Below are 19017 nucleotides of genomic sequence, written 5' to 3'. Positions count from 1 at the left end.
CTCGGCCACCACTTCACTCGCTTGTCTTTGCCAAAGTGGCAAAGCTGTGGTCTCCGCTGCTGTCCCAGCCTGTCAGGAGGTCCCCCAAGGAGAAATAGGGGTGGGGCCATGTGATCCCTTGGGGAAACGGGAGCCAACTGTCAGCCCTCGGCCTGACCCACAGCAGAGGGCTGCTGGGCTTGCGGGGGGGGGGGGGGGCTCTGGCCCCAGGGGGCCTGGTGCTGTTCGGTGTGACAGCGTCTGCCTGCAGAGCCCTGGCCCTGCTTCCCCAGCTTCCCAGCAGCTTTCAGAAGCGGACTCCTCGCCGCACACACTGCAGACAATGCCTGCCAGCCTGCAGCCTGGGCCCCCATTCCCTGCATCCCCTCCATCCTCGGGGCACTCCACTGGACGGTCACTCTCAGAACACCCAGAGACTGCCCAGCTGCCGCCCTCAGCCCAGGCTGCGCAGAACGTGCTTAGGGCCTGGGGATGTGGGGTGGGGGACTCCTCCTCCGTTGTCTACACAGCCTGGGGCCAGCCACATGTCCCCAAGACTCCAAGGACTCCAGCTGGGGCCCAGAAAGCGGAGACTCGGTTTCGGACAGTTTCTTTGGGAGTCTGTCTCGTCCTTAGTCGTCCTTGCCCCAGTTTCTCCTCTAAGGGAATCAACACAGGACCTGTGGGCTGGGGAGGCCGTGGCCTGGGGTGGGATGCTTTTGGAGGGAACATGGGGATGTATGAGCAGGGGTGAGAGAGGCAAGGCAAGTGGGGGTGTTGGTGCCAGCTCTGTCAGGGGCTCTGTGCCATCCTGCTTCCCCCAGGACCAGGTGTCATGAGCTCCATCTCACAGTGGAAACCCCCTTCTCAGGAACTCTAGCCTAGGAATTCTCCTCCTGCCCCTCCGGCCCCTGACCCCATCTGGGCTCCAGGAAGGTGTCGCAGGCCCCAGGGGCTGGGGGACTCTCCTGGCCCGGACACCAGCTCCTCCCCTACTACACCCAGGCGCAGAGGCTGCGGGACGCCGGAGGAGGAGGAGGAGGGAGGGGCGAACCCCACGCGGAAGTCAGGTAGGAGCGCCCGCCACTGGCAGCCGCTCTCCTGGCCGCCAAACCCCAGCCGGAACTCCAGTCGCAGCCAGCATGCAGGTGAGTTCTGCGCTCAAAAGGGTCTACACTTGCGTGGCCCCCAGCCACGCCCACACCTGGGCCACCCGGCCCCAGCCACTGGCTGCCAGCCCCACCAGGAAGGCGCCTGTGTCCCTGCAGGCTGCCAGGTATGGTGAGGGTGAGAGCCCGGCTCAGCTAAGCTGCCTCCTGGACCCCTGGGACACACTGGGGGTTGGAAGCGCTGGAGGAGGGCAGCATTCCTCCCTCCAGCTCGGGATTCTGAGGACACCAGGGCCGGGCTCTTGGCAAGTGTGTGGGACCGGGAGCCTTTCCCAGAGTCTTCAATATGAGATGGAGCGTGTCCACCGGGGCTGGGGCTGCTGGTGAGGACCCCAGACTTTGCAGCTGGCCCCTAAGGGGGAGGGGCCGTGGGCTCCAATGGGCTGCCCCAGAGTTGGGAGCTGCAGAGTGGCCGGCGGGCTGTGGGCTCTCTGCTCCCCAAGGAGCCCTTCCCAGGCACAGGTGGGGGCCGATGGCTGCAGGTGGATTCCGATTCTGGGGGTGGGGGTGCAGAGCAGAAGGGGGCACGGTGCAGGAGAACACACAGGAAGACATCCTTTCTCCCCTCTGCCAGTGACGAGGTCACCTGGGGCCAGAGCCAACACCTGGGCGGGTCAGAGGTCACCTGGGGCCAGGACCAACACCTGGGTGGGTCAGCACCTGGTCGGCCCAGGGAGGAGGCAGTGGTGAGGTGCAGAGTGAAACCAGACTCCCTCTTGGCCTGCCAGGGCCCCCACCCGTGAGCTGCGCAGGCGGCCTCTTGCTTCACCTCCACCCAGGGCTCTCCTCCGCCCTCCACATCCAGCTCTGACACCCTGGCTGCTCAGCCCAGCACCTGATGCCCCTTGGCCTGAGCTCAGGGTCCCCACTGCCAGCCCCTTCCTCCCATGCTGGGGGTGGAGGAGAGACTTGGGGCTGGCCAGGGATTGGGTTGGGAGAGGCAGCACCTGGTTTGCCAGAAGTGAGAGCATCAGTCCTTCAAAAAGGACAGTTGTAGCCGGGCCTGGTGGCGTGTGCCTGCAGTCCCAGCTACTCCGGAGACTGAGGCAGGATGACTGCTTGAACCCGGGCCTGGTGGCATATGCCTGCAGTCCCACTTGGGAAGCTGAGGCAGGAGGATTGCTCACGCCTAGGAGTTCTGGGCTGTAGTGTGTTAGGCTGATTGGGTGTCTGCACTGAGTGCAGCATCAATATGGTGACCTCCCCAGAGCAGGGGACCACCAAGTTGCTAAGGAGGGGTGAACCGGTCCGGGTCGGAAACAGAGCAGGTCCAGACTCCCGTGGTGATCAAAAAGGACAGTTGCAGACACGGGGAGGACTTGGTAGTCCCAGCTCCAGGCTGGATCTGAGCATGCCTTTCCTCTGCTCTAACCCCTTCCATGGCTCCCCACTGCCCCCTCCTGAAGTCCAAGCTCTCCAGTTGGCCAAGCAGCCTTCCCTGATTGGCTTCTGCCAACCTCCAGCCTCCCCTTTTGGCAGCTCCCTTCTTGTCCTTTATGCTTCTGCAAAGCTGAAGTACCAAGGACTGAGTCCCTGGACTCAGTTTCCATAGGTGCTGAGTGCTGAGTCACCCGGAGCAGTAGCTACCAAGTCCTCCTTGGAGGTGCTGAGTGCTGAGTCCCTGGGAGGTGCTGACTGCTGAGTCCCAGATACCAACTGCACCCTGATTTTCAGGGCCTGCCCACACATGTTCTTTCTCCCAGGAATTCTGCTCCCATTTTCTCACCTTCTGCCAACCTCTTACCCTACAATGCCAAGCTCCATGCCTCCTCACCTGCCAAGTGGGCCCCTGCCCCTGCGTCCACGAACGCCATGCACTGCCTGGGAGGGCTGCATGCAGGTCACTCCATCAGTGTCTGGGGATGGACGGGCACATGGATGGGTGAACTGGCAGATGACAGACTGGGCAGCTGGGTGGGCAGACGACTGGCTTCAGGGCCTCCAAGGAGTAGAGCCAGGTGGGGAAGGTTTGCTCAGAGGATGCATAGGCTGGGCAGAGGCTGGGCACTCTGGCTCACAAGGTGGGCCTCTGTGTGCTTGGGACTGCGGTGGGGGCAGGAGGGGACCCTCCGTGGATGACGAAACTGAAGTTCTCAAGGGCCAGATTCCCAGAGGGCTCAGGGCTCTGGCCAAGAGGCTTGACGTGACCTCAGGAGGAGATGAGGCCCAAACACCTTCCCATGCACACCTTGGGGGATGTGCGTCACGGGACCCCCTGGCCAGGCCTCTCAAGAGCGGGGTGGGGTCATATCTACACAGCCATCTCCTCTGCCTGACCCCAACCTGGAGGCTGGACTGGGAAGAGGAAGGATGGGCAGGAGCCCCAGCTCCGTCCTCACACTCCAGCCCTTGGGAGGGAGGGTCTCCTGCGGGCTACAGTGTCTGTAGAAGCGTCCTCATTGGGAGCCGGGGGCTTGCCCACTGGATGCTGGCCTATGCCCACAATGGGGGTGCCAGGGGCCCCCCACCAACTCCTTGGGGCCCTGGATTACTGGGTGTGTCGCCTGCGAGGGCTGTGGGGCAGGAAGGACGGGGGAGGACGGTGTGTGGTTCTGTCCACCTTCTTCCTTCGTCTGCATACCGCTGAGGTGACTCTGGGGGCCGGGGCGAGGGCACCCTGTTGTACAGATGAGGAAACTGAGGCCTGGGGCATTTCGGTGGTGTCAGAGCCAGGGCCTGGCCAGCTGTCCACCCGGAGCTGGCCTCCCTCTTGGGTTTGCAGACGGCACGGCTGGCTGAAGCTTCAGAGGTCCCAAGACTGAGTGTGCAGGGCCAGCCCCTGTCCCTGCCTTGGGAGCTGGGAGCCTGTGGGTCCACACACGGCTTCCCGGAGGTGCGGCCCATGGACTGGGGACATGGGGGTCCCTGACATCTCACTGTGGATAAACCTCTCACTGTGGATAAACCGAACAGTCTGCTTGGGTGGAAGTGGAGGTGACTTCAGGTGGTCCAGCCCCCACCTGTGAAGACCCCAAGGGCGGTGTGGAGAAGCCAGGCTCCCGTGGCTCCATAAACACACGCCCTGGAGATGGAAGGACAGATGGATGGCCTAGTCCTGGAGGCTGTGGCCCCGGGGATGGGCCGGTGGGTGTGGCTCCGTAAACACTGGCCCTGGAGACGGATGGACAGATGGACGGCAGGTCCTGGAGGCCGGTGGGCCCAGAGTTCCACAGCAGAGTCTCAGAGCCTGAAGCTTGTCTGGCTGTGTGTGCTGGGGGGCTCCACCTGTCTGGCTGTTGGGGGAGCTCCACCTGGCAGCCCTAGTGCTTCTGCCTGGTCTAAGGGAGCAGCTAAGGGCAGCCAGGGGCTGGCACGCCCTAGGTGTGCGTGTAGCTCTGCCCCGGATGGAGGGCTCCCTGTCAGCCCACGTCAGTGATGAGGGCTCCACACCCCACTCCCCGGGGTGGGCTGATTCGGCTGTTTCCAGAGGCGTGGGGTCATCACCCCAGGGCTGCACGATGTCTTTGGTGGGGAAGAGGTTTCTGTGCCTCATTTCTGGGGTGAAGGATGGCTTCCCACCCCGACCTTTGAGAGTGATCCCCAAGGACACTCCCTTCTCCCAGGCTTCTCTGAAAGTCCTGCTTGGTCTGGGGTCCCTGCCTCGTCCCTTCCTTCTCAGGGGTCTGGGCTTATCCTGCCTGCTTTCAGCTTTGGGCCCAGGCTGATGGGAGGGGGTCTCTAATTTCAGCGTCTGCCAGAGGAGCTGGGGTTCTGGGCAGAGGAGGGACCCTCATCCTGGGTCTGAAGCCAGGCAGGTGAGGGGCCATTCCCCCACAAACCCCTCTGACACACTTCCCGGGCTCCTACGGAGGCAAGCCACAGAGCCAGAGCCATGACGCCCACGTCCCCCAGGCCACCAGTCCCCTCGGCCGAGGCTGCCCTCTGCACTGAGACAGAGGTGCCTCTCCCGCCTGGGCAGGTGCCACGCCCTTCCCTGCATATCTGTCCGAGGATGGAGGTTTCTCCTCTGACCCAGGACGGGGGAGAAGTTTCAGTGTGGCATGCCACACCTGAGTGCAGGCATCTGTCCGTGGGCTGTTGGGAAGGCCAGGCAGGAAGTCAGAGGGAGGGTTGATTGAGGCAGGAAGAACTGCTGGTCCAGGACGGGGCAGAAGGGCCAGGTGAGCCCCGTGGGCCAACTGGGGCAAGAACCTCCCTACCCAGGGAGGCTGCAGTGTGGCGCTGGGCGCTGAGATGGTGTCTGCGGAGCCCGTCTCCCCGTGACCGGGGCGTCGGAGGCCTCAGAGCAGCACTCCCCAAACTTTTCGGCACCAGGGACCGGTTTCAGAGAAGACAGTTTTTCCGCAGCTGTGGGTGTGGTGGGATGGTTTTAGGATGAAACTGGCTCACCTCAGATCATCAGGCACTGGATCCTCATAAGGAGCAGCTGAGATCCCTGCATGTGCAGCTCACAGCAGAGAGTCTGATGCTGCCAGTGATTTGACGGGAGGAGGAGCCCAGGCGGGAACGGGAACGTTCACCCCCTGCTCACCCCCTGCTCACCCCCTGCTCATCTCCTGCTCTGCGGCCCAGTTCCTGACTGGCCGAGGACTGATACTAGCTGTGGACCAATCCCCTGCCTGAGAGCCTCCCATTCTGGGGTTGGTTGGATGCATTTCCTGGCTTCTGTGGTTGAGATGGTAGAGACAATGGGGAGACCTGTCCCAGAACCAGTAGCTCCTGGTGTGCGTGTGTGGGGTGGGGGCTGGAGGGCAGACCTTGACTAGGGTTACAGACTTAGCGAAACAAAATAAGAAACAGTGCCGGGCGCGGTGGCTCATGCCTGTAATCCCAGCACATTGGGAGGCCAAGGTGGGTGGATCACCTGGGGTCGGAAGTTCGAGACCAGCCTGGCCAACATGGAGAAACTGTCTCTACTAAAAATACAAAATTAGCCAGGTGCAGTGGTGGGTACCTGTAATCCCAGCTACTCGGGAGGTTGAAGCAGGAGAATCGCTTGAACCCGGGAGGCAGAGGTTGCGGTAAGCTGAGATCATACCACTGCACTCCAGCCTGGGCAACAAGAGGAAAACTCGGTCTCAAAAAAAAAAAAAAAAAAAGGAAAAGCAGAAAAAAAAAAAAAAAAAGAAACAGACACCCAGTCAAGCTGAATGTCAGATAAACAACATTTTTAGTGTAGGTGTATCCCATGCAATCACTGGGGCATCTATCCTATCCTATCCTATCCTACCCGACCCGACCCTACCCTATCTATACTATATCCTTCTGTTGTTTATCTGGAAATCAAGCGTGACTGGGTGGCCTCTATTTTACCTGGCAGCCCTCAAGGGCCAACAGGCTCAAGCAGTCAAGTGAGACTTTCTGGAGGAGGCAGGTCTTGAGCTTGGCGAGGATGCAGCTGGGAGAGGGGAAGGACTCAGGTGCAGGAACCGGGTGTGATGCAGCCAGAGACAGCATGGAGACTGCCTCAGTAATTAACAAATATCAGGGGGACGCTCTGAGGCCCTGCAAATTCCCCTCCTCCGGAAGGTTCTGGCCCCAGACTCTCGTGTCCCTGTGTCTGCTGGGATGTGCCTGTGGCAGTCACCCCGCGGGAGCCCCGTGCACTGTGCCCTGCAGGCACTCACCTCGCCTGCTGCAGGACCCTCCCTGTGTGAGGATGGCATGGTGTCCATCCGTCTGCCCAGCCCCCGGAACCTCGTGTGAAACGGGGCCGCTGTGAGTGCCCGTGTCTGCACCTCCAAGGGTGGACGGGCTGGGCCAGGGGCTGGGAGTGTTCGATTTTAAACACAGTCCAACAGGTTTCCAAACCCGTGCTCTGATACGCACAGCACCGGGAGTGCGCAGGGGTGCCTGTGGCTTCTCCCGCGCATCGGCGTCTCCTGGTCCTCTGACCTGCGTTTCCCTGGCTGTTCCGGGGTTCCCGACGCCTCCCTTGTCGGCTGCTCACCATGCTCCTCTTCCGTACAGTCCCGCCGGCCTCTGTGGGCTGCATCTCCCCTTTTACATTTGCAGGAACCCTCACGTGCTTCCGTCTCCACAGTCTTGTCGGTTGTTTGCAGCAGGTCCTGGCCCTCTGGCCTGTCACCCGCCTACAGCCATCTCCTCGGGACTCTTTGCTGTTCTCGCTGTGGGGAACGACAGTGTGTGACTACGTGGTCTGACACAGGGACCCGCCAATGAGGGGCATCTTGCCCCCAATCACATCCTCCTATCCCTTTCTCTGCCCCCAAACCTCCAGGGCAAAGAGAGCCTCCGGATCCTGGTGGAGCCTGAAGGGGATAGCTTTCCGCTGATGGACATAGGCACCTGTGAGGTGGGTGTCCGTGGGACCCTCCCGGGCCCCGCCTGGCCCTGTCCTGCCCCTTCACCTGCACCTGGCCCGGTGACTCCTCCCTGCAGGCCGAGGCCTCTGAGCAGTGGGACTGTGTCCTCGTGGCCCATCATCACACCCAGAGAGACCCCCGGCAGGTGCAGCAGCAGCAGTTCCTTCAGGAGCTCAGGAGAAAGAGCTTCCACATCAAGGTGGGCTGGTGCCCAGCGAGGGGCACGGGGCGTGGGGCTGGTCACGGGAGCACAGAGGGCCAGGCTTGGAGGCTGTCTCCTGGGCTGGAGGATTGGGGAGAAGCAGGGGCATGAGAAGCGAGGATGCTCCGTGGCTCTGGGCCAGGGCTGCAGAGGTAGGGAAGGTTTGGAGGTGGAATAGAGGGTCCCGTGTGCCCCCTACCCCCAGAGGATACAGGACCAGAAACTGGTGTTCTTTGGGATCCGTGCTGACAACAGCATCTTCGACCTGTACCGCACTCTCCTCCTGGAGCCCGAGGGGCCGACCCCCCACGCCGAGCTGGCTGCGCCGACCCCCGTCCCGGTCGCCACGAGGTGAGAGGTTGCACCCAGAGCCGTGGCCAGGAGGACCCCTTGCCACCCATGTGCTTGGTCCAGACTGGGCAGGAGACAGTGCCAGGCTCCGGGCATCGCCAAGGCAGGACAGCCGCGTGGTCTCAGGGCAGGGGCCACAGGTGTGAGAACCACCGGCTGTGTGAGCCTCAGCTTCCCCATCCCAATAAAGGATCATGGTGGTTCTCACCTCTCAGAGCGTTCTGAGGGCCCCGTGTGGCTGCCTGCGTTCCTGGGGACAGAGTCAGAGCCAGCCGTAGGGGGTGGGCGGGATTTGCAGAGGCCCAATGGCCCCTCCTGGACCAAGGCCAGTGTCTCTTGAAGACCCCTCCTCTCCAGGTCTGATGCCCCTTCCTGGACACTGTCCCTGGCCTCCCAGGCACAGACCCAGAGGCCCGGCAGGGACAGCCTGCTCATTCCCTCAGGCCCTGCTTCTCCCCAGTCCTCCAGCCCAGGAGGGAGCCTCCAAGCCTGGCCCTCCATGCCCCCATCACCTGCCCAGCCCTGTACAGGCCCTGCAGGGCTCAGCCAGAGCCTGCTTTGTGGACCGGCCAAGGACACTCCTGGCAGTGGTCACGAGGCAGTGGAGGGCATCCGTGAACATCCGTGAACAGAGAGCTGTGGGTCTTGGGGGGTCGTGAGGGGGCATCAAAGGAGGGGAGGTGGCTTGAGGGGGCGCGTGCCCTGGGGTGCCCTGGGGTCCAGGAGCCATGTCTCTAGGCGCAGGGGGAGGCTTGGAGCCCGGCTCTGCCGTCGGACACCTGGTTGTGCTGCTTCGTGGCTGTGTGGCCTCGGGACATTCCCCTTCCTGAGCCCCAGTCTCTGCACAGACAGAACAGAACAGCTCCCAGGGTATAAGGAGGGTGTGTGCGGATAAAGGCTGGGGTGTGCTCTGGACACAAGGGGCCTGCAGGTGGGAGGTGTGGTTGGAGGTGGAGGCTGTGGTCTGGGATTCTGGGAGGGACAGGCTGGGAGGAGAGGAAGCCCCCAGCCCAGCCTCATCCTGGACGCCATGGGGCAGGTCAGGCCCCGGGAACACTTTAAGGAGGGTGCGGGGGGAGCTCCTGGGTGGGTTGTGGATTCTGAGTTCCGGTCAGGGCTGGCAGGCTGGGGGCTCCACCAGGACAGGGAGGGGCCTGGGCCTGGCCAGACCAGAGGGCAGGTCGAGACCTGGAGGCAGGGTCCACCGTGGTCACACGCACCCACCCTGCTCTGGCTTCTGAATCTCAGAATCCGAATCGTGAACTTCGTTGTCATGAAGACCAAGACCTCGGCTGGCGGTGAGGGCAGGGCTGGGGCACCGACCGGGCGCCGTGGGCGGCCTCCTCCCAGCACCTCACTGCCCCTGACTCCTGAGTCCCTGTGACCCACAGAGACCTTCGAGGATCTGGTGAAGGACGGGGTCTTCGAGGCCAGGTTCCCCCTGCACAAGGTGAGGAATGGGCAGCCGGGAGAGGGCCTCGGGGTGGGACCCTGGGATGGCGGCTCTCACTCCCTGTCACCCGAGCCAGGGGGAGGGACACCTGAAGAAGACGTGGGCAGGCTGGAGACACATGTTCCGCAAGCAGCCCATTGATGAGATCAGGTAACGCTGCCCAAAGAGATCACAGGAACCCCACGGACGCCCCCAGATACCCACGGGAGCCCCCACACCCCCGCAGACTAACCCACACACACCACCCGGAAGTTGCCACCCCTGTGGATGCCTCCACACCACCACGGCTGCCCTCACCCCTGTAGATGCCCCCACACACCACCCAGAAGATGCGCCCACACTGCCCACACCCCCACAGATGTCCCCGTGCCCACAGATGTGCTCCTCATTCAGACTCACTGATGCCACCACAGGAGAGACCCGCCTCCCCCACCCCTGTCCCTCCCCCAGCGCCCCCTCCCCTACCCCGTCCCTCCCCCACCGCCACCTCCCCCCACCCCATCCCTCCACCAGCGCCCCCTTACAGCCACGTGCCCAGCAGGGCGGGCCTTGACCGCTGCTGCCTGCAGGAACTACTTTGGGGAAAAGGTGGCCCTGTACTTCGCCTGGCTGGGCTGGTACACCTACATGCTGGTGCCGGCCGCCCTGACAGGCCTCTTGGTCTTTCTGAGCGGATTCTCGCTGTTTGAGGCCAGCCAGATCAGGTGGGCTGCAGCAGTGGCCGGGCGTGGGGGTCCGGGGTGGGCCCTGCTGCCAGGAGGAGCTGGCCCCAGCCTCATCCCCGCCCCTTCAGCAAGGAGATCTGTGAGGCCCACGACATCCTCATGTGTCCCCTCGGCGACCATAGCCGCAGGTACCAGCGGCTCTCGGAAACCTGCACTTTCGCCAAGGTTTGTCACCTCTGGGTCCACCCCAGGGCCTGCGGAAGATGGGCACAGTGCACCCACCCGGAGGTGGGGAGGCCAAGGCCTGGAGCCCTGCAGAGCTGCTCAGTTTCCCCACAGGGCTGACAGGGAGGCCCAGCCCCAGCCCACCCACCCCCCTCCCGGGCTCACCCGCCCCTCTCCCCGGCTCACCCACGCCCCTCCCCGGCTCACCCGCCACCTCCCCAGCTTACCCGTCTCCTCTCCGGCCCACCCATCACCCCCCCAGCTCACCCACCTTTTTGACAATGACGGCACGGTGGTGTTCGCCATCTTCATGGCTCTCTGGGGTGAGTTGCTGCAGGGACGTCTCTGCGGGGCCGGGGGAAGTGCCAGCCTGAGCTCCGAGGTCCACCCGGTGTAGCGCAGTGATGCCCCTCCTTGCCCCCGCCGCAGCCACGGTGTTCCTGGAGATCTGGAAGCGGCAGCGTGCCCGCGTGGTCCTGCACTGGGACCTGTACGTGTGGGACGAAGACCAGGTGAGGTGGAGCTGGCAGCACAGCTGAGGCGGACCTGGGCACAGGCTGTGGGCGCCCGGTACCCTGCACAGCCCACATATGCCTGTCGTGTCTGAGGCGTGTGTTCCGTGTCTGTCTTCCCATGTGTGGGGCGTATGTCCCGTGTCTGTCCACCTGTGAGGCGTGTCCCATGTCTGTCTCTCCACGTGTGGAGCGTGTGTCCCGTCTGTCCACCTGTGAGGTGTGTCCCTGTGCCTGTGTCCCCATGTGTGGGGCGTATGTCCCATCTGTCCCCCTGTGAGGCATGTCCCTGTGTCCGTCTCTCCACGTGTGGGGCGTGTGTCCCGTCTGTCCCCCTGTGAGGCGTGTCCCGTGTCTGAGGCTTGCCTGGTGCTGTCCCCAGGAGGAAATGGCACTTCAGCTCATTAACTGCCCTGACTACAAGCCCCAGCCATACCAGCACTCCTACCTGCGCAGCACTGTCATCCTCATCCTGTCCCTGATCATGGTACTCGGGGGACACCGCGGTGGGGCTGGATGGAGACCCGGGCTGCGCACCTGCCCTGGCCCCCGCCCACCACAGCCGTCCCGCAGATCTGCCTCATGATCGGCATGGCCCACATCCTGGTGGTCTACCGCGTCCTGGCCTCTGCACTCTTCAGCAGCTCGGCCCTGCCCTTCCTGGAGGATCAGGTGACCACGGCAGTGGTGGTGACCGGAGCCCTGGTGCACTATGTGACCATCATCATCATGACCAAGGTGGGGCCGGGAGCGGGGCAGGCCTGAGCTGGGGGGTCTGCTGTGGCCCCAGTGAGCCCATTCGGTGCCCTCCTCCGCAGATCAACAAGTACGTGGCCCTGAAGCTTTGTGACTTCGGTGAGAAGACGACCCCAGGCCCTCTTGGGGGACCCGGCGGGAGGACTCAGGGCTGGGCCTTGGAGCTGTGGTCAGAGAGCAGGGGAGGGGGCCCTTCCTGCTGCCCCAGGGCCTCTCCCATGAGCAGGGAGAGAGGTGAGGGCCCGTTCCGTTCCAGAGATGCCCAGGACCCTCTCGGAGCGAGAGAGCACGTTCACCATCCGCTTCTTCACGCTGCAGTTCTTCACCCATTTCTCATCTCTCATCTACATCGCCTTCATCCTGGGCAGGTAGGGCCGGCGCCAGGCTGCCTCCAACCCAACTCACGAGGGCTTGTTCCACTGCCTTTAAAGTGGCAATATCCATTCTTTTAATTTTAAAAATAATTTCTGCTGAGAGCAAGTGGAAATCCAACCTAGAGACACGTGAACGAAGCCTGCAGTCAGCCCAGCTCGTAAATTCCAGGCCCTGAGGTGGCATCAAGACAGTCTGGTGGCCTCCCAGGCTTCTTCATGCATTTGCAGGCACGTGACAGCACTGGTAGAAATGGCTTTGTCCTGGGAATAATGGCACCTGCTCTTAATGCTGAAAATGCACTCGGTGTCTTCCTGGGTCTGCCTGTCCACACATCCTCATATACATGAGAGAGACAGGGTCTCGCTGCCGCCAGGCTGGTGTCCAGTGGCTCAATGTTGGCTCACTGTATTGTAGTCTTGACCTCCTGGGTCTCATGAGGAGCTGGGATTACAGGCGTGCACCACCACACCCAGCTAATTTTAATAATTTTTGTGGAAATGGGGTCTCACCGTGTTACCCAGGCTGGTCTGGAATTCCTGGGCTCAAGCAATCCTCCCACCTCAGTCTCAGTATTAGGATTTCAGGTGTGAGCCACTGCACCTGGCCAAAAAAAGGTGCATATTGATTGATGGAGCCAGAAAGGCCCATTTCACTAATTAGGAAGGTGAGGTGAGAGGGATGCTGGCTGCAGCTTTACTTTTTTTTTTTTTTTTTTTTGAGATGGAATCTCACTCTCACTCTGTCACCCAGGCTGGAGTGCAGTGGCGCGATCTTGGCTCACTGCAACCTCTGCTTCCTGCCTCAGCCTCCCGAGTAGCTGGGACCACAGGCGCCCACCACCACGTCTGGCTAATTTTTGTATTTTTTGTAGAGATGGAGTTTCACCGTGTTGGCCAGGCTGGTCTTGAGCTCCTGACCTCAGGTGACCCACTGCCTTGGCCTCCCTAAGTGCTGGGATGACAGGTGTGAGCCACCGCGCCTGGCCCTGTAGATGTTGGTTCTTGACCTCCATCCGTCTTGGGAAAGGCGTGCACCATGGCTTGCTGTGGGCCGTGTATCTCCTGGTGGACCTCTCACTCTGGAAGTTCCTGGGGGCGAACCCTGGTCTCCTGTCTGCAGGTGGAAGGACGCTGTCTATGTGCTGGGCCTGGGGCTGGGGTTGGGGAGGACACTGTGGGGCCTCAGTGTCAGTTGGTCCAACCCTGTGTGCTGAGTGCTTGGTTGTTCAAACCCCTAGTGAGCTTCTAGTCCTCCTGAGGGGGCTTTGTGGTCAGGTAGGAGGCCCAGGGACCTTCCAGCTGGGGCTGCATTCTCTGAATCAGTGCCCCCAAGCCACCAGGGTACCAAGTCCTGAGGCTTCCTGGGGCTCCTGGCAGGGCTGGATTGCTTCCTGAGTGTCTCCCCTGAAAGCCTGATGTCTTGAGTGGACTGAAGGCCTCTCCAATTCCCTTCTACCTATAAGGTGATACCTGATAGTGGGTGTCAGCAGCCTGTCATTTTATTTTATTTATTTACTTTTCGAGACAGTATCTTGATCCATTGCCCGAGGCTGGAGTACCGTGGTACAATCATGGCTCACTACAGCCTCAAACTCCTGGTTCAAGCGATCCCTCTGCCTCAGCCTCCTGAATAGCTGGGACTACAGGCATGTGCCACCATGCCTGGCTAATTTTTTTTTATTTTTTGTAGAGACGGGGTTTTGTCATGTTGCCCAGGCTGGTCTCAAACTCCTGGGTTCAAGCAATCCTCCTGCCTCGGCCTCCCCACGTGCGGAGATGACAGATGTGAGCCTCCGTGCCTGCAGTCGCCAGTTTAATTGTGACTTGGGAGTGTGCGTTTACATGAACATAGATCCTGCTAAAGAGGCCTCCAGAAAGGCCATGTCAGCAACAAAGTCACCCACAGTGTGCGAAATGTTCCATCCTGAGCCAACGGGCAAAGTCTTTTCATTTTTTAAATGTGCCTTTAAAAAAATACTGGTGGCCGGGCGCGGGTCCTGAGTCCTCCTGGGTCCTGAGTCCTCCTGGGTCCTGAGTCCTTCTGGGTCCTGAGTCCTTCTGGGTCCTGAGTCCTTCTGAGTCAGGCCAGCTCCCAGCTGCTCCCTGTCCCCATGGAGGGACCCTTGTGATTACACCAGGAAAACCAGATAACCCGAGATAATCTCCCCATCTTAAAGCCAGCTGATTCGCAGCCTTAATACCATCTGCTGTGTGAGATAAAATTCCTTTGCCAGGTAAGAACGTGGTCACAGGCTCCAAGAATGAGCACGTGGACGTCTTTGCAGCCCCTCACTCTGATTACAAATACATCCTGCGTTTTCTTATGGAAGAACAAGGTTCTCCACGCAAGTCTTTCATGCTCCTTAGTAGTTTTAGAGTTTTCTTCCTTTAGGCACCACAGATGCCTTGTGAGTTTCAGTCTCATTATGGTATAACTTGTGCTGGTGTCTGCGGGCGACTGATGCTTTCTCATGCCACATTTCCCTGCAGCTTTTTCCCACACAGACAAGCCAGTTCTGCTGGATGCTCACTTTGTATCCACTTGAGCACCCAGTTGATGTATCCACCCAGGCTTTCAGTTGTTCTATTTTGATTTTCCAGGTATATAATCATGTTTTCTAAAAAGAGACATTATTTCCTTTGCAAATGTATACTATTTATACTTTATCTTTCTCTTGCTGATTTGCAAGGAATTCCAGAACCGTGTTAAATACCAGGTGTCGTGAGCTACAATAGGAATGCTTTCGGATTTCACCACTGACCATGAGCCTGACTTTTGGTTTGAGATAGTTCATATATTTCTCATATTATGGAAAGCAAGTGATTTTAAACACAAAACAACCCAATGTGCCATTTCCATGGGGAGAAACTGAGGCCACCTGTAACAGATACTGTCTGGAGCACGTGTCAGAGCCTGTGGCCTCGCCTGTGTGTGTGTGTGCGCGTGCGCGCCTACATGCGGGTGCGGTTCGTCTGGGAGCCTGTGGCCTCGCCTGTGTGTGTGTGTGTGTGTGTGTGCGTGCCCACATGCAGGTGCAGTTTGGGAGCCTGTGGCCTCCTCTGTGTGTGTGTGTGTGTGTGTGTGTGCGTGCCCACGTGCAGGTGCAGTTTGGGAGCCTGTGGCCTCCTTTGTGTGTGTGTGTGTGCTCGTCCACGTGTGGGTGTGGTTCGCCTGGATGTGAGCACTTGTGCCCCGCTCACCTGCAGGGCCTGCCCTGCCTGTTCCTTCCTCCCTGCTTCTGTCCTGCTGCACCCACCCTGTCAGAGGCAGGCCTGCAGTGCCCCAGACCTCCCCTTCCCCCCCCAGGATCAACGGCCACCCCGGGAAGTCCACGCGCCTGGCAGGCTTGTGGAAGCTGGAAGAGGTCAGTCACCCCCAGGCTTCAGGCCCTGTCCCTGAGCCACTGCTCCCCTGACCGTCCCCCAGGACCCCTCCCTGATCCCCTCCCCCGTCTGGCCCCACAGTCCCACGTCAGCCCCTGCATGGTGGACCTGCCCCCCCGACCCTCCCCCAGGACCCCTCCCTGACCCCTCCTCTCTGGCCCCGCAGTGCCACGCCAGCGGCTGCATGATGGACCTGTTCGTGCAGATGGCCATCATCATGGGCTTGAAGCAGACACTCAGCAACTGCGGGGAGTACCTGGTCCCGTGAGTGCCGACCCCGCCCAGCCCCGGGAGCCCCAGGCCCCTCCGCCCCTGCGCCCTCCCCGCCACGCAGCTCTCCCCGCAGGTGGGTGACCCACAAGTTCCGCTCTCTGCGGGCCTCCGAGGCCCGGCACCTGCCCCGGGACCCCGAGCTCAGGGACTGGAGGCGCAACTACCTTCTGAACCCTGTCAACGTCTTCAGCCTGTTCGACGAGTTCATGGAGATGAGTGCGTGGGCGCTGCGGGGCGGGGGTTCGCGGAGACTAACGCGGGGCGGGGGTCCACGGCCATGAGCGCGGGGCGCCGGCGAGCCTGACCCCCACCCCGCAGTGATCCAGTACGGCTTCACCACCATCTTCGTGGCCGCCTTCCCGCTGGCGCCGCTGCTCGCGCTCTTCAGCAACCTCGTGCAGATCCGCCTCGACGCCATCAAGATGGTCTGGCTGCAGCGGCGCCTGGTGCCGCGCAAGGCCAAGGACATCGGTCAGGCCCCGCGGGTGCAGGATGGGTGGGAACCGGGCGGCCTCAGGCCTGTGGGCTTCCCGCTGGCCACGCCGGCTCAGCTGGAAATAATCTCTGTGATCTCCCTCCGCAGACAGCCCCCAGCCCTCCTCCCAGGGCCTGGGCCTCAGATGCAGGTTGAGCCTGGGTGGGAGGGTCCCGGAGTGGGCGGGGCGGGGCGCCTTGTAGGCCCCTCCCACAAACCTTCAGGATCTCACGGAGGGGCTTGACGTCCCCAAGTGGGACCCAGGTTCTGCCAGTGGCTGGGGCAGGAACAGAGCAGCCGGCCTCTGTCCCAAGACTGGCCACGCTGAGACGGACAGGCAGCAGGGGAGCCACAGGGGCTGGGGCGCTGGATGTGGGGAAAGGGAGAGAGGTGTTAGGGAGGCCCCCAGTCTTGGGGCCCAGGTTACAAGGTCTTACCCCGGGGTGGGAACCCACGAGGTAGTGGCTTGGGGGAGAAGTTCAGGAAGATGGAGGGATGAGGGTCCTGGGTCCCTCCCTGTCCACATCAGGGTGAGGGATGCAGGAGTGCTGAGGCCATGCTCTGCCATGGCTGGGGACTTCCTCATGAATACTGTGGCCCTAGGGCTGCAATGGGACGCCATGCACAGAGACATGGCAGGCCCCTCGTTGGCCGGGGGTGGGGGGCAGAACCAGCCGAGGGAGACAAGGCAGACTGCTTGTCCACTGCTCTGGTGCAGGGACCTGGCTGCAGGTGCTGGAGACCATTGGTGTGCTGGCGGTCATTGCCAACGGGATGATCATTGCCTTCACATCTGAGTTCATCCCCCGAGTGGTCTACAAGTACCGCTACAGCCCATGCCTGAAAGAAGCCAACTCTACCGTCGAGTAAGGCCTCACAGTGTCTGGACACCCCGAGGAGAAACTGGCCCCACGACAGCCAAGCCCTGGGGAAACCCAGACTGTCTCTCCTGGGAATGGCTGCATCTGTCAATACCCGCTGGGGCTTTAATGAGGCTGGGGCCTGGGGGTGGCCCCTGCCCTGTGCCCACTGACTGCAGGCCCTGCGCTGGAGGTCAGGGATAACTGGCCAGGACTGCAGTTGGGGGTGAAGTTCCCAGACCTGACTGCCTCCTGAGCAGGCCCTGCCAGAATGGCTCCCTCCCGATATGAGGTTCTGTGTGTCCAGAACAGCTCCCTCCCGATGTGAGGTTCTGCGTGTCCTCTTCTGATTTATCCAGCTCTCTGACCTGGAGGAACCACCAAACCAGACTGGGTCCCCAGGGTCAGTCCCTGGCAGGGAAAGTGGCTGGTGATGTCCAGAGTCCCCACAGCACCCCCAAGCCCCTGGATGTGAAGATGTGCTTGGCCTGGGAGCCCCGTCCCACTGGAGGCAGTCTGTGGTGTGGCCCCCACCTCACTGTTTGCTCCATTACACAAGCTAGAAGCACCCCGGGGCCTGAAGGGGCCGCCCTGGAAGACACCCCACCCCACACTCTTCTCCCCTCTCCCCAGCTGCCTCAAGGGCTACGTCAACCACAGCCTGTCCGTCTTCCACACCAAGGACTTCCAGGACCCCGATAGGATTGAGGGCTCAGAAAACGTGACTCTGTGCAGGTTTGGAACTCCCCATCCCCCAAGAATGCCCTCTGAACTCCTGACCCCTGACCTCAGGTACTTCCTTACCCTAGATACAGGGACTACCGCAATCCCCCCGATTACAACTTCTCCGAGCAGTTCTGGTTCCTCCTGGCCATCCGCCTGGCCTTCGTCATCCTCTTTGAGGTGAGCCAGAACCGGGAGAAGCCTTGGAGTGGGTTTGGGCAGTTCTCTCTCCAGCCCTCCTCCCCGGCCCGGAACCCCCAAATGCCTGCTGGCCCTGATCCTGCTGGACCTCTCCTGTGCTGCCCCTAGCATGTGGCTTTGTGCATCAAGCTCATTGCCGCCTGGTTCGTGCCCGACGTCCCTCAGTCAGTGAAGAACAAGGTTCTGGAGGTGAAGTACCAGAGGCTGCGTGAGAAGATGTGGCATGGAAGGCAGAGGCTGGGCGAGGTGGGGGCAGGCTCTCGGCCCCCGATGCCCGCCCATCCCACCCCAGCCTCCATCTTCAGTGCCAGGAGCACAGATGTGTAGGGCCAGAGTCCGTCTCAGGCCATCAGGAGCTGAAACGGTGCCACCACCAGCACCTCCCACCAGCCCACCGCTATGCGTGTTGGTGGGAGTAAAAAGGCCATGCCCATGGGGGGCCGCAGGAGTCCCCTGTACGTTCAGGGCATCTGGGCGCCGCCGGCCTGTTCCGCCTGCTCGTCTTTGTGGGGGCTCTCAGGCTTGGCACAGACCTGACTTGAACTCTGGGTGACCCTGGGCACCCACGGAAGTGGGAGTGGGGGCTCCTCAGGCAGCCACAAGGCAGGAGAACTGGCGCAAGTTTCCTGGGCCTCCCTCTGACTTCTGGGCGCCAGATCCGGCCATGCCCCCATCCTGGCTGTTGGGGGTAGCCTGAGCCCACCTCGCTGGCCTGTTCCCTTCAGCCAGCAGCAGTTTCTGTAATAAAATTAAACCTGTCTGTCTTGCTTTCCTGGCCTGGCTGAGTCCCCAGTGGATTATATCTGCCCTCAGGGCTAGATGGGAAACTGAGACCCAGAGTGTGGAAGGTTTGGAACCAGGTGAGGCCACCGCAGGCCGCCTGTCCCTTCTCCGGTTTTCCATGGGCTTCCAAGGGAGGGGCGCCTATGGGAGTCCTCTCCTCCCTGCACCTGGGGTGTTGAGAGTAGCAAGAGAAGACATCGGGGTCACTTGGGGGTGTAGTGGGGGTCAAGACAGGCTTCCTGGAGGAAAGGGAAGAGGTAGGGGCGGGCGCGCAGAACCCTGAGGGCGGTGGACGCTCCAAAGAGTCCCCAAGGCTCTGGGGCTCCGGGGCTCTGCAGGCTGGCT

The 19017-nt window shown here is 61.4% G+C and overlaps 1 protein-coding gene and 1 long non-coding RNA gene across 4 annotated transcripts; one reads left to right on the top strand and one right to left on the bottom strand.

Moving 5' to 3' along the window:
- The first annotated feature begins 1037 nt into the window (after positions 1–1037).
- ANO9 (anoctamin 9) lies at positions 1038–18657 on the top strand. 3 transcript variants are annotated; one of them, XM_023183410.2, is made up of 23 exons: positions 1038–1127; positions 7351–7425; positions 7512–7634; positions 7843–7988; positions 9237–9286; positions 9380–9438; positions 9518–9591; positions 10011–10145; positions 10235–10331; positions 10594–10654; positions 10761–10843; positions 11226–11330; positions 11417–11581; positions 11662–11698; positions 11856–11967; positions 15281–15338; positions 15524–15621; positions 15704–15846; positions 15949–16101; positions 16824–16971; positions 17599–17700; positions 17775–17868; positions 17998–18657. In XM_023183410.2, exons 1-23 carry the CDS (start codon positions 1122–1124, stop codon positions 18214–18216), a joined length of 2343 nt encoding a protein of 780 aa, XP_023039178.1. In that variant the 5' UTR covers positions 1038–1121; the 3' UTR covers positions 18217–18657. The 3 variants fall into 3 exon arrangements, 2 of the variants coding, with proteins under 2 accessions (XP_023039178.1, XP_023039179.1); XR_002724709.1 differs by lacking the exons at positions 17775–17868; positions 17998–18657 and adding an exon at positions 17273–17368 and having other exon boundaries at positions 17599–17724; XM_023183411.1 differs by lacking the exons at positions 17599–17700; positions 17775–17868; positions 17998–18657 and adding an exon at positions 17273–17590.
- On the bottom strand, positions 6291–9715 carry LOC116418991. Its single transcript, XR_004229245.1, has 3 exons — positions 9213–9715; positions 7481–8828; positions 6291–7237 (listed from the first exon to the last, which is right to left on the bottom strand). It is a non-coding gene; the product is annotated as an uncharacterized LOC116418991 (long non-coding RNA).
- Positions 18658–19017: the final 360 nt, after the last annotated feature.

This window comes from Piliocolobus tephrosceles, chromosome 13 (assembly GCF_002776525.5).
Source record: "Piliocolobus tephrosceles isolate RC106 chromosome 13, ASM277652v3, whole genome shotgun sequence".
Taxonomy (NCBI): Eukaryota; Metazoa; Chordata; class Mammalia; order Primates; family Cercopithecidae; genus Piliocolobus; species Piliocolobus tephrosceles.
This window is presented reverse-complemented; position numbering and strand designations above follow the sequence as displayed.